Raw genomic sequence first — 11,131 nt, forward strand, 5'->3', positions numbered from 1 at the left:
GAAGGCCAAAATTACAAATATATCCTATAAAGTTGGGTTTTATTACTGAAGATGGAGTGTATTACTACCGTTTAGTTGGAGAAAAAGGCATCTAAAGTGATTAATCAAGTTTAACAACAATAACACAAACTTGATGGCTAATACATGAATTAAAGCTGGATTAGGGAGTAAGGCGCCATTTTTGTGCCTGCTGTGAATATATAAATGTTTTTAAGTAAAATTCAAAAAATGTTACAGTAACTTCTTACGAAAAAAAACTAGTAGGTTATCTATTTAATATAAATTAAATATTTTTTAAAAATGAAATATCTCATAAAGTACCAACTCTTTATGGCTTTTCTCTATTACATGAACCAAGTACCAGGTTTTATGGGTATTTTATTCTGAATCATTTAATTTATGTTAAGTTCATAAATATTTGCAAATAAAATTCAAAAGCCGTTACACAAGTATTTTTATGAAAGGAAAAGTAGCATGTTTTGTATTTAATATAAATGAAGTATTTAAAAGTAAAAAAAAAAATTTCCATAACATACAAGTTCTTTACGAGTTTCATCCATTGTATGGATAAAATACTAGCTATTTATGAATAATTTAATTTGCATCATTTAATTTATATTAAATACATAAATATTTATAAGTGAAATTCAAAAATTGTTACACTAATATTATTACGAAAGCGAAACTGTTAGGTTTTGTATTTAACATAAATTAAATACGTGAAAGTAAAAAAATAAATTACCCACTTTTTACTATCTCTTTACGAGTTTCTTCTATTATATGAATAAAGTACTAGCTATTTATAGGCATTTTACTCTGAATCATTTAATTTATATTAAATATACAAATGATTGTAAGTAAAATTTAAAAAGTATTACACTCATATTTTTACGAAAGGGAAACTGATAGGTTCTATATTTAATATAAATTAATTATATGAAAGTAATACTCGTAGGTAATTTAATTAGTTTAATTAGTTACTTAAGTTATGTTAAATAGATAACATACTAGTTGACTTAAGATTTATGAAAACCGGCATTTTTCCTGACACATTTAGTTCTTACAATTTTTTGTATTGTATTTACACCCCCTCAACTTTAGTAATCATTCTAATAATTTATTATTCTTTCAATCTTCTACTAATACAAGGAGCAAAGGGGCAGCCATGGAATAAAAATTCCTTCTCACACATGAAAATAATATTGTAATCAGATTTGGACTGCATTGTTACCAAAAACTCAAAAGCAAGGGAGGTCAGTGAAATTTTGAGAACCTCAGGGGGTGCCAGTGAAAGTGTCAGAAACCTCAGGGGAGGTTTCTGAAATTATCCCTATTGAAAAACACACTTTCCCAAGAGTAACCTGAGTTTTTGGGAACCGGGGAGTATTACTGCTATTATCTACCTAGTACTATGACAGCCGGAGCATCATTCGTCTTCACCAAAGATCAGAAAAGAGAAATTGGTCATCGACCCATCATTGGGAACCCGAGGGAAGTTGAACTAGTCCTCCATCATTCATCTTCATCAACCTGCGTACCTCCTTTTCCTTGGTTCTAATCAATATATCATTCATCATTTCCAATCATTCACCATCATCAGAAGCATTAAACTCCACCAATCATCCATTCCATAAACTTTTCGGGCAAAGCAGAGCAAAAAGGAAGGGGGAACGCATGAGGAGTTGAGACCACCGGAGTTGCTGCTGTAGAAGTCACTGGAATGCCGCCGCCACCACCACCACCACAATATACCTGAGGAGGACGGTGAAATCCCTTATTTCCTTTTCCAAATTTAAATTGAATTTGGTGCTTGAGTCTTGTTTTTGAATTGATGTAACCTTAGAATTCTTGAGTAGAGTTCTACAACTCTTCTGAAAAAAAAAGGGCTTGGAATTATTCATCTCCTTATTTCATTTGAGTTTTATGTGTTTAGATTTTTTTTTATGTTAATTATTCTCTGACCTTGAAAGACTTGTAGCTGTCTAGTTAAAAGATTTCCCACCTGTTTGATTGGAGGAATCACCATTATGGAACGAGTTTAAAGTTGTCAAATCCTTTACCTAATCTGTGATTGGTCCCTATAGGTATGGAAGACCCAAAATTGGACGAACTTCATTCCTGACCAATTGGCACTTTTGCTCCCATTCCCGAATTTAGCATACAAAACCAAAAAAAAAAAAGATAGAAATTAAAAAGGAAACAAAACTCCACTTCCAGAGCAGCAGACTAACAAACTTGACTGTTCATCATCTTCTTGACCTTCATCTTTCTCTTCCTCCTTTGGCCCCTCTCCCTTCTCCTCTTTCTCTCTCCTCTCCTTCCACCATGTACTCTTCACTCTCCTATCTCTTCATCACCGCTCTTGCTCTTCTCCAAATCCATATTCGAATCAGAAGAAGGCAAATCTGCTGCCATGATGGATTTCTTTTTTCTTCTTTTTTTTTCTAGTGATTTGCATTCAAAATTGTAGTAGATCCAAAACACTTGCAGTCAACTATGTCTAATTCTGGCTGCCATGATTTTTTTTTTTTTTAATGGCTAAGAAAGATTTGCACATAGGGGGCTTCTTTTGTTATGCTGATTGACCATGAATTGAGGTGCATAATATGAAGAGAAATGTTTCGATAATATTGAATTATTGAGGTTTTGATGTTGATTTGTTGCGATTTGCTACTGGTTCTGGTTTGTTTAATTTGTTATATCACATGAAATCAGATAAGAAATTCGAGTTATGATCATGGAATTTCTTTCTTGAGATTGGTCCATCATCACCAATCGGTGAAGGACTTGATTGAGAAAGAGACCTAGAAATTCTCTTGAAGCAGCAGGACACAAAGATAATGCAGGAAAATTTTAAAATAAGTTGATTCCTATAACAATGCAATCACTACCAAACACGTGTTTACACCAAAACCAAAGGAAATCCCTCAAAAATCCATTGTCATTGCGGGGTTATAGTTATTGCCATTCCTGTGCTTGAGCCAAACAGGTGGTCAAATTACATTCCAAAAATTGAAAATTATTTTTTTTTCATAGGTGATTTGGTACCTCTAAATTCAATATTAAGAGGAAACTCTAATTTAAATGGAGCGCGACATTAACCAATTCTTTATTCCGTCCTTGTATACACCATATATTATTTTGAACCAAAATAAAAATTGCTCGTGACTCATTGTCATTTACTAAATGTACCATGTTCAACATGATTGCAAGATGATCCTATGACATTATTTTCAGCATTAAAGTAGTTTGAATTAGTTCAGATCTAATGGAATCTTGTAGGTTTTTTATTTCTTTTTTCGGATCGACGGGTTTTTTTTTCCCAGTTAATCTGTCCAACACTAATTTTGGGTGTGACAAAGACTTGATGGAATTGGATGGATGCATCTCTTATTCTAAAAACAAAACTATATACACAATTAAACAGAATAATGGCCTCTAGTGCATGAACCACTAAAACTCAAAAAGTATAAATAACACCTTGTTATATTTATATACATTTGCATCCAGAGAAGGAAAGAAAGGAAGATGGGCGACCGGAAAGGAGGATTTTGGTATAAAGAGCTATTTCCGTTCACAGCCATGGTTGCAACACAATGCATCAATGTCGGTGTGAGCATCATCTTCAAAGCAGCCACATTGAAGGGTTTGGACTTTCATGTTTTCATGCTATATTCCTATTGCATTTCAGCTCTTCTTTTCCTCCCTCTTTGCTGCTACTCCCACAGGTAATTTAAGATTCTAAATAACAGGCCTTCTTCTTAATTTCCCTCTTCCTATGTAATCAAACTAGCACCTTTGTTCATTCCTCTTTTCTTTTTTTTTTTGCCTTTAATTAACAGGAAATCTCGGCTTCCTCCATTAACTATTGGTCTCCTTGGTAGATTTCTCTTCCTCGGGTTTCTTGGGTATACGTGGATACACACATTTATCAAGCTTAGTAATGTCAACCATGATAATTTATTTACTTCTTTGTTTTAAAGGAGCTTACCAAAATTTTGTTTTGGAATTGTAATTTCAGCTTTTCCGGTCAATATCTTGGATACATCGGAATCGAGTATAGTAATCCAACACTGGCTTCCGCCATGACCAACCTTACCCCGGCTTCCACATTTATCTTGGCCGTCCTCTTCAGGTCCTCTCTTATTTTTCTTTTTCATATAATTAGCCATTGATTTTAGCAAAACATCATGATCACCTATAAAGCAAACGAGACATGATGATCAATTTTCTATGCTAAAGTCACCAATGATTATTCCATCAAGAGTTTTTTCTAATTGGGATTAATGCACCTAATTTTCTATTTAAATGTAAATACTCAAACTTTATTTCCTCTACTGTTGTAGTAGTAACCAGAACCAGAGGTCTTAAGTTTGAGTCCTCCCGTTTACACTAAAAAAAAAATCTGTTTGAAAAAAACTAAAAAAAAAAAGAACTAGAGTGGATTTAGTGAACTAAATTGGGGAAACTCAAATCAACTCCATTAATAGATCAAAATTACAAGAGATTAGTGATGATTAAATGGGAAAAAAGAAGGTGACAAAGGAAGAAGAAGAAGGAAAACTTGAGGGGAAAGAAATAATGAGCTCGGAGAGCAAATCAATCTCTGCAAATTTGGTTAAACAATTCAGGCCTAACAAATGAGTTCCCAAATAGATTCTTCAGCTAACAAACTGCAAAACCAACAAATAGATTGAAAGCGTGGTTGCCAAGAGGAAAGCGTGACTCCAGTACCTTGAAAGCGTGCTTCTGCCTACATGACCCAACCTAATTTCTGCTACATTTCCTAAAAAACTCGGCTTCATGACACCTACTTTTAGACACTTTTCTGATGTAACTGTACTTTTTCTAACCCATGATTTAAAAGTATAATAACACTTGAAACTCTTTTCTTTTTTGTTTTCCAAATTATAGATGAGGACCTTGACCAATATTCATTGTCATGATCAGGATGGAAAAGCTAGAAATGAAGAGCTGGACCACCCAGGTTAAGATAATTGGGAGTGTAATAACGATTGCAGGTGCCCTGCTGGTGGTTCTGTACAATGGCCCAGTGCTGATAAGGAGCTCTACATCTTCAGCTTCTGTTCTTGCACAACACCCAGCACTTGTTACCATCACCGGCGGAACCAAACACTCGGATTGGGTCAAAGGTGGTGCCCTTCTCGCTGTTGAATATGTAATTGTCGGCTTATGGTGTATTTCTCAGGTAACATATTGAAAACACAAAATTGGCTTGTACATTTTGAAAATTCATTAGTTTTGTCAACAATTGCACCCCCTTGAATCTCTCTCTCTCTCTCTCTCGGTTTCCTTCATATTGCCTAGGGGTGTCAATTGAACTTTTTGAACTAAACCTCATAAATTATACCCGATTTTTGGATTTTTGGCCTTTTAAGTTTCAGGTTCCAACAAAAAAGCTCAAGCCGAACTAATTGAGCTTGGCCCGAGTACATAATTATATGCATAATTATATATATTTTATATTTTATAAATTACTATAAATTTATATAAATTTTATTATAATTTTATGTCATAATATGTTTAATTATAAATTATACATGTTATTATATATATATGTATATATATATATATAGGGCCTTAATCGAGCCTTAGTCTAACATGACTCAAACTTGACTCACATTTAGCTTCACCCTAAGACTTAGATACAAACTCTATTTGACCTAATTAAAACTTAGGCTCTACAAGCTGTATTTGGCCGAATGAGTTGGGCTCAAGCTAGCCCAACCTCATCAATAGCCCTAACATCGCCCCTTTATATTCTTGAACCATTTGCTTTTATTTTACCACTTTTTGAAAAAGATAAAAATTTCAAAACAAAATAAGATTTTTGACTACTTTTCCTACATGAGAATGAACGTATAATATTCAATTCAAACTCATCTTTTTATTACTACATTAGTCTATTGCAAAGAAAAGAGTTCTTAAGCAGTTATTTCTATAAACTCCTTATAATTTTGTAAAATTAATGCAACCGTCACTCTAGTTTGTTATACTTTTCGATGGAGCTTTTAATTACATAAAAGAATTATCGCATTTGGTTATTGTGTATTGCAATAAAAACATTCCCCTATTAACTTTAGGGTCCTGACTCTGCCACTGTTTCTAGGCCAAGGTTATTGCAGATTACCCAGCAGAGCTAGCTGTGGTCTTCTTCTACAACTTATCATGTGTGATTCTAGCAGCTCCTGCTTGTTTAATGGGGGTAACAAATTCAAGTGCTTGGAATATACTAAAACCTGATGTCCGGCTGTACTCAGTAGTGTATTCGGTAAGCATGTAGACCTAATTTATACTCAGTACTTCTAGAATTTCAAACTATATCTATTACCCACTGCTCATATAGCTAGGGAGTAATCTATGCACTGAATAATTTTTCTTTTTTTCTAGGGAGTAATGGGATCAGGCTTTGGTATTCTTATTCAAACATGGGGCGTACATATAAAAGGACCTGTATATATAGCTTCATTTATGCCATTATCAATTGCCATTGCTGCAATTATGGGCTTCATTTTTCTTGGGGATGACCTCTACCTTGGAAGGTAGGTATCAATTGATCATGATCTTAGATTTTGGTGCTATTGTGCAATTGTTGTATTTCTTTTTTTGAAACATATTTTGGTGTACACTCGCATGAAAGTCGTTTGTTTACACTAATTCAATTAAATTATGAGAACAACAATAGATACATCATATTTTAAAAGATATACATCAACCATATAATACTTGACCCCCTAACCTCACTTGACCCATCCCCCCCCCCCTCCCCAAACTATTCATATACATAATACTTCCTTGTTTTATACACACACACATATGATATATACATATATAAGGTTGCTTACCAAATGTTTTTCTGATTGCAGTGTGATCGGATCCTTGATCATATCTTTAGGGTTTTATGCTCTAATATGGGCAAAAGCAAAAGAAGACTGTGAAAAAGGTAATGAGTTTGGGGCATCTTCCAGCCAAAATGCTCCATTACTAGGCCAATACGATGAATCAACAAATGAAGGACGTGCATCTGCCATTGCTTGAATAATAGAAAACGATTACTTTCTCAACCACTCATAATTTTTACCTTGTTCAGAAATTTGTATTGTGTCGATAATGTTTCAAAAATTTAAAAATATGGGAGGCAAATAATATTTTTTAAATTTCAGTGGTGCTATGAGTAATAATGTAAAGATTCTCAAGGGAGGCTTTTGAAATTATCCCTTTTCAATGCTAGGGGCATGACCCACGGGAAAATACCGGTTTTCATCCCCAAACTTTGGGCACAAGACACATTTCGTCCCTCATCTTTCGGGCATGACACATTTGGTGTCTGAATTAACAATTTTTGATCAAATGTCATCCTCAAACGGCAATTTAGCCAACCTTTAACGGAACCGTTAAGTAAATGTGGCTATCCAAAGCAAATCAGGTGGAAAATGACGTTGTTTTCACTTTCCCTTTTTCTTTCACTTCAACAACTTCCTCTGCAAATTTTCAAGACTAAGCTCCTACTACAAATTTCTCGGAGAGTAAACCCCATCTTCTAATTATAAATATATAATTATAATTATATAATACATATAAATATTACTTATACTAATATTTTATATAATTATAATGTATATTAGGTATTAAATTTAATCATTATATAACATTATATTCATAATAATAAATATAATTATAATTATATAATTTATTAATATTATATACACATATATATATATTATCAGGGATAATTTCAGAAACCTCCCCTGAATTAGCTTATGGAAAAATGGGAAAATGGATAATTTATGGAGGAAAGCCATAAAGAGCTAGTGTTTTATTGGAGAACAGGTTTATTTTTATTTTATCCAATAAATAAATTTGTTTATGAAAAAATGGGCACTCTATTCTTATAATAGAGGAAAGCCATAAAGAACTGACGTTTTATTGAAAAACGGGTTTATTTTTATTTTATCTGATAAATAATTTTGTTTATGGAAAAATGGGTACTCTGTTCTTATAATGGAGGTAAGTCCTAAAGAGCTAGTCTTTACAGAAACTGACCGCGATTTGATTTATGAAATTATCCAAAAAAAATTAGAATGAATTTGTTTATTTAATTAAATAATTATTATATATATTTATATAATGCATTATATAATTATACTAATATATTATTAGGGTATATACCCTAATAACTATAATATATTTAGGGTAATAACTATAATAACTATACCCTAATACCCTAATAACTATAATATATTTATATATATATTTATAAATACATATTATATGTGCATATATTTATAATATATATGTGTATATAGTAATAATATATTATATAATTATAATTATATTTATTATTATAAATATACTAATATATACTAAAAAATATAATTAATATATAATATACTTCATAATCATATAATATATTAGTATAATTAATATTTATATATATTATATAGTTATAATAATATATTTTATAATAATATTAGTATAATTATATAATGTATTATATAAATATATGTTATAATTATTTAATTAAATAAACAAATTCATTCAAAAAAAATTTTGGGATAATTTCATAAACCAAATCGCAGTCACTTTCTGTAAAGTATCCCTTTCTCAGAAAAGACCACCTCTTTATGGCTTTCCTCCATTATAAGAACAGAGTACTCATTTTTCCATAAACAAATTTATTTATCGGATAAAATAAAAATAAATCCATTTTTCAATAAAACACCAGCTCTTTATGGCTTTCCTCTATTATAAGAATAGAGTACCCATTTTTTCATAAACAAATTTATTTATCGAATAAAATAAAAGTAAACCCGTTCTCCAATAAAACACTAGCTCTTTATGGCTTTCCTCCATAAATTATCCATTTTTCCATAAGCTAATTCAGGGGAGGTTTCTGAAATTATCCCTTATAATATATATGTGTATATAATATTAATAAATTATGTAATTATATTTATATTTATTATTATGAATATAATGTTATATAATGATTAAATTTAATATCTAATATACATTATAATTATATAAAATATTAGTATAAGTAATATTTATATGTATTATATAATTATAATTATATATTTATAATTGGAAGAGGGAGTTTACTCTTGGAGAAATTTGCAGTAGGAGCTTAGTATTGGAAATTTGCAAAGGAAGTTGTTGAAGTGAAAGAAAAAGGGAAAGTGAAGACAACGTCATTTTCCACCTGATTTTGCTTCGGATAGCCACATTTACTTAACGGTTCCGTTAAAGGTTGGCTAGATTGCCGTCTGAGGATGACATTTGGTCAAAAATTGTTAATTCAGACACCAAATGTGTCATGCCCGAAAAATGAGGGACGAAATGTGTCTTGTGCCCAAAGTTTGGGGATGAAAACTGGTATTTTCCCCATGACCCACGCTAGGAACGGCACCTTGGCCCCCTTTATGATTTGCTCTTCAGTTTCTTTTACAAAAGTTAATTTTCTAATTCTTGAAAGCTGTGTACAAAAGTTTTTTTTTAGGGATAATTTCACAAACCTCCCTGAGATTTCTCACAATTACAAAAAGCTCCACTCAAATTTTAAAAATTACATATACCTCCCCTATTTTTACTGTTTAGTAACATTGTAGATCTTAAGAATTTAGATTTTCTTTCAAAAATCCTAAATTGTCTCTTTGTACAAAACTAGGAAAGAAAAATATATACACTCAATCATTTTCTTCCACACTTTGCATAAATCAACAAGCCAAATACCTAACAACCGTCCAAGTATAAGTTCTAAAATCAAGTAGCTATCTAAAAGATTCTAAATTACATATATAATATCAATACTTATCACAATAAAAAAACATATACACAAAATCTCAGTGACAACCAATTTTATACTCCCAAATTAAATATTAATGCTCAAATATCTTTTCAATATAAACTAATTTGATCTAGAACCACCATTATAACTCTTCTATAGTCTTAAAAATATTAATATCTCAAAAGTAGAGAATAAATTCTATCTCCACAATAAAATCATAATAAAAAATTTCAAATCCAATGAAAGAAATCATTATGTAATTATTGACATTTTATAAAAGTTTTTATTAACAACAAACAATGAAAAATTGACATATAATCTACTGCAATCATCAATTTCCTATTTCAATCATCAATTTCATTAATTTTTTTCTATCACTACAATTCTCTTCATTTTCTTCTAATTTGACATATAATCTACTCCCTTTGTAGATTTTGTAATTTCAATTTACTAATATCAACAAAATTGAAGATAATAAAAAGAGATTAAATATTAACTAGAAAATAGACAAGAGACAAAAAAAAATAGAATCCTTTTTAGACTTTGTAAATTTATTGCCTTAAATTTAAAATTGTCTACTAAGTGGAGGACATTACAGGTATTTTACTGTGTCAAGGGAAGTAAGTACAATTTCTTAAATCTGAGAGAAACCAAGTAAAATTGTTAGAAATCTCAAGAGAGGTTTCTAAAATTATCGCTTTTTTTAATGTGCGAGTAAGGTTGTATTATTCAAAGACATAAGGTTACAAAATTGATCATAAAAGGTGATGGTTGTTGAAAGCCACATAATTTTGTTGGTTTTCTCACGTCTTTTCGTGATAATTGTGGTGTCTTGTAGTTCATAAAAGGACTAGATGGTAAAGACACAAGGAGATTTGTATTTCATAAAGGTATCCTTTTTTGGTAGTTCAATTTGGACAAGTCATGATTGTACAAACAGAGAGTATTCGGAAGGAAAACATCGAGACAGAAGAAAGAGAAAGTGGTGATATAAGTACTGACGCAGCAAGAGGGACCTGAGATCAACAAAGTCAAAATCAGCGGCTAAGATTAGAGTCTCAGGAATTAGAGGTGATCAGTTCGATTTTCTCTTTTTTCTCCCTACTTCTTAAATTCAACCATCCTCTTGCTTAAAAAGGAATTTTTAAAAGATCAAGATTCAAGCTAAATAATATAACTACAAGGTTAGGTAGAATTTGATAACTACACGTCTTTAGACCTTTTCATAGATAGAGAATTCTGAAAGATGGCCCTACAAAAAAATTTTCTTTTTTAAAGATCAAGCTAGAGAATATAACTACAAGATTAGGTAGAATTTGATAA

The 11,131-nt window shown here is 31.2% G+C and overlaps 1 protein-coding gene across 1 annotated transcript; it reads left to right on the forward strand.

Annotated features, from left to right (window-relative positions):
• Positions 1–1,527: 1,527 nt before the first annotated feature.
• LOC113777725 (WAT1-related protein At5g40240-like) lies at positions 1,528–7,261 on the forward strand. Its single transcript, XM_027322908.1, has 8 exons — positions 1,528–1,764; positions 3,511–3,728; positions 3,843–3,908; positions 4,022–4,135; positions 4,951–5,209; positions 6,131–6,292; positions 6,412–6,563; positions 6,888–7,261. Exons 2-8 carry the CDS (start codon positions 3,529–3,531, stop codon positions 7,057–7,059), a joined length of 1,125 nt encoding a protein of 374 aa, XP_027178709.1. The 5' UTR covers positions 1,528–1,764; positions 3,511–3,528; the 3' UTR covers positions 7,060–7,261.
• Positions 7,262–11,131: the final 3,870 nt, after the last annotated feature.

The sequence above is a fragment of the Coffea eugenioides genome, chromosome 7 (genome assembly GCF_003713205.1).
Source record: "Coffea eugenioides isolate CCC68of chromosome 7, Ceug_1.0, whole genome shotgun sequence".
NCBI lineage: Eukaryota > Viridiplantae > Streptophyta > Magnoliopsida > Gentianales > Rubiaceae > Coffea > Coffea eugenioides.

What these genes read in the sequence shown, in the direction of transcription:
- LOC113777725 (XM_027322908.1), top strand. Translation starts at nt 3,529, where the DNA reads ATGGGCGACCGGAAAGGAGGATTTTGGTATAAAGAGCTATTTCCGTTC. An exon ending in TGTACTCAGTAGTGTATTCG is followed by an intron (nt 6,293 to 6,411) that starts GTAAGCATGTAG and finishes CTTTTTTTCTAG; the next exon opens with GGAGTAATGGGATCAGGCTT. An exon ending in GATGACCTCTACCTTGGAAG is followed by an intron (nt 6,564 to 6,887) that starts GTAGGTATCAAT and finishes TTCTGATTGCAG; the next exon opens with TGTGATCGGATCCTTGATCA.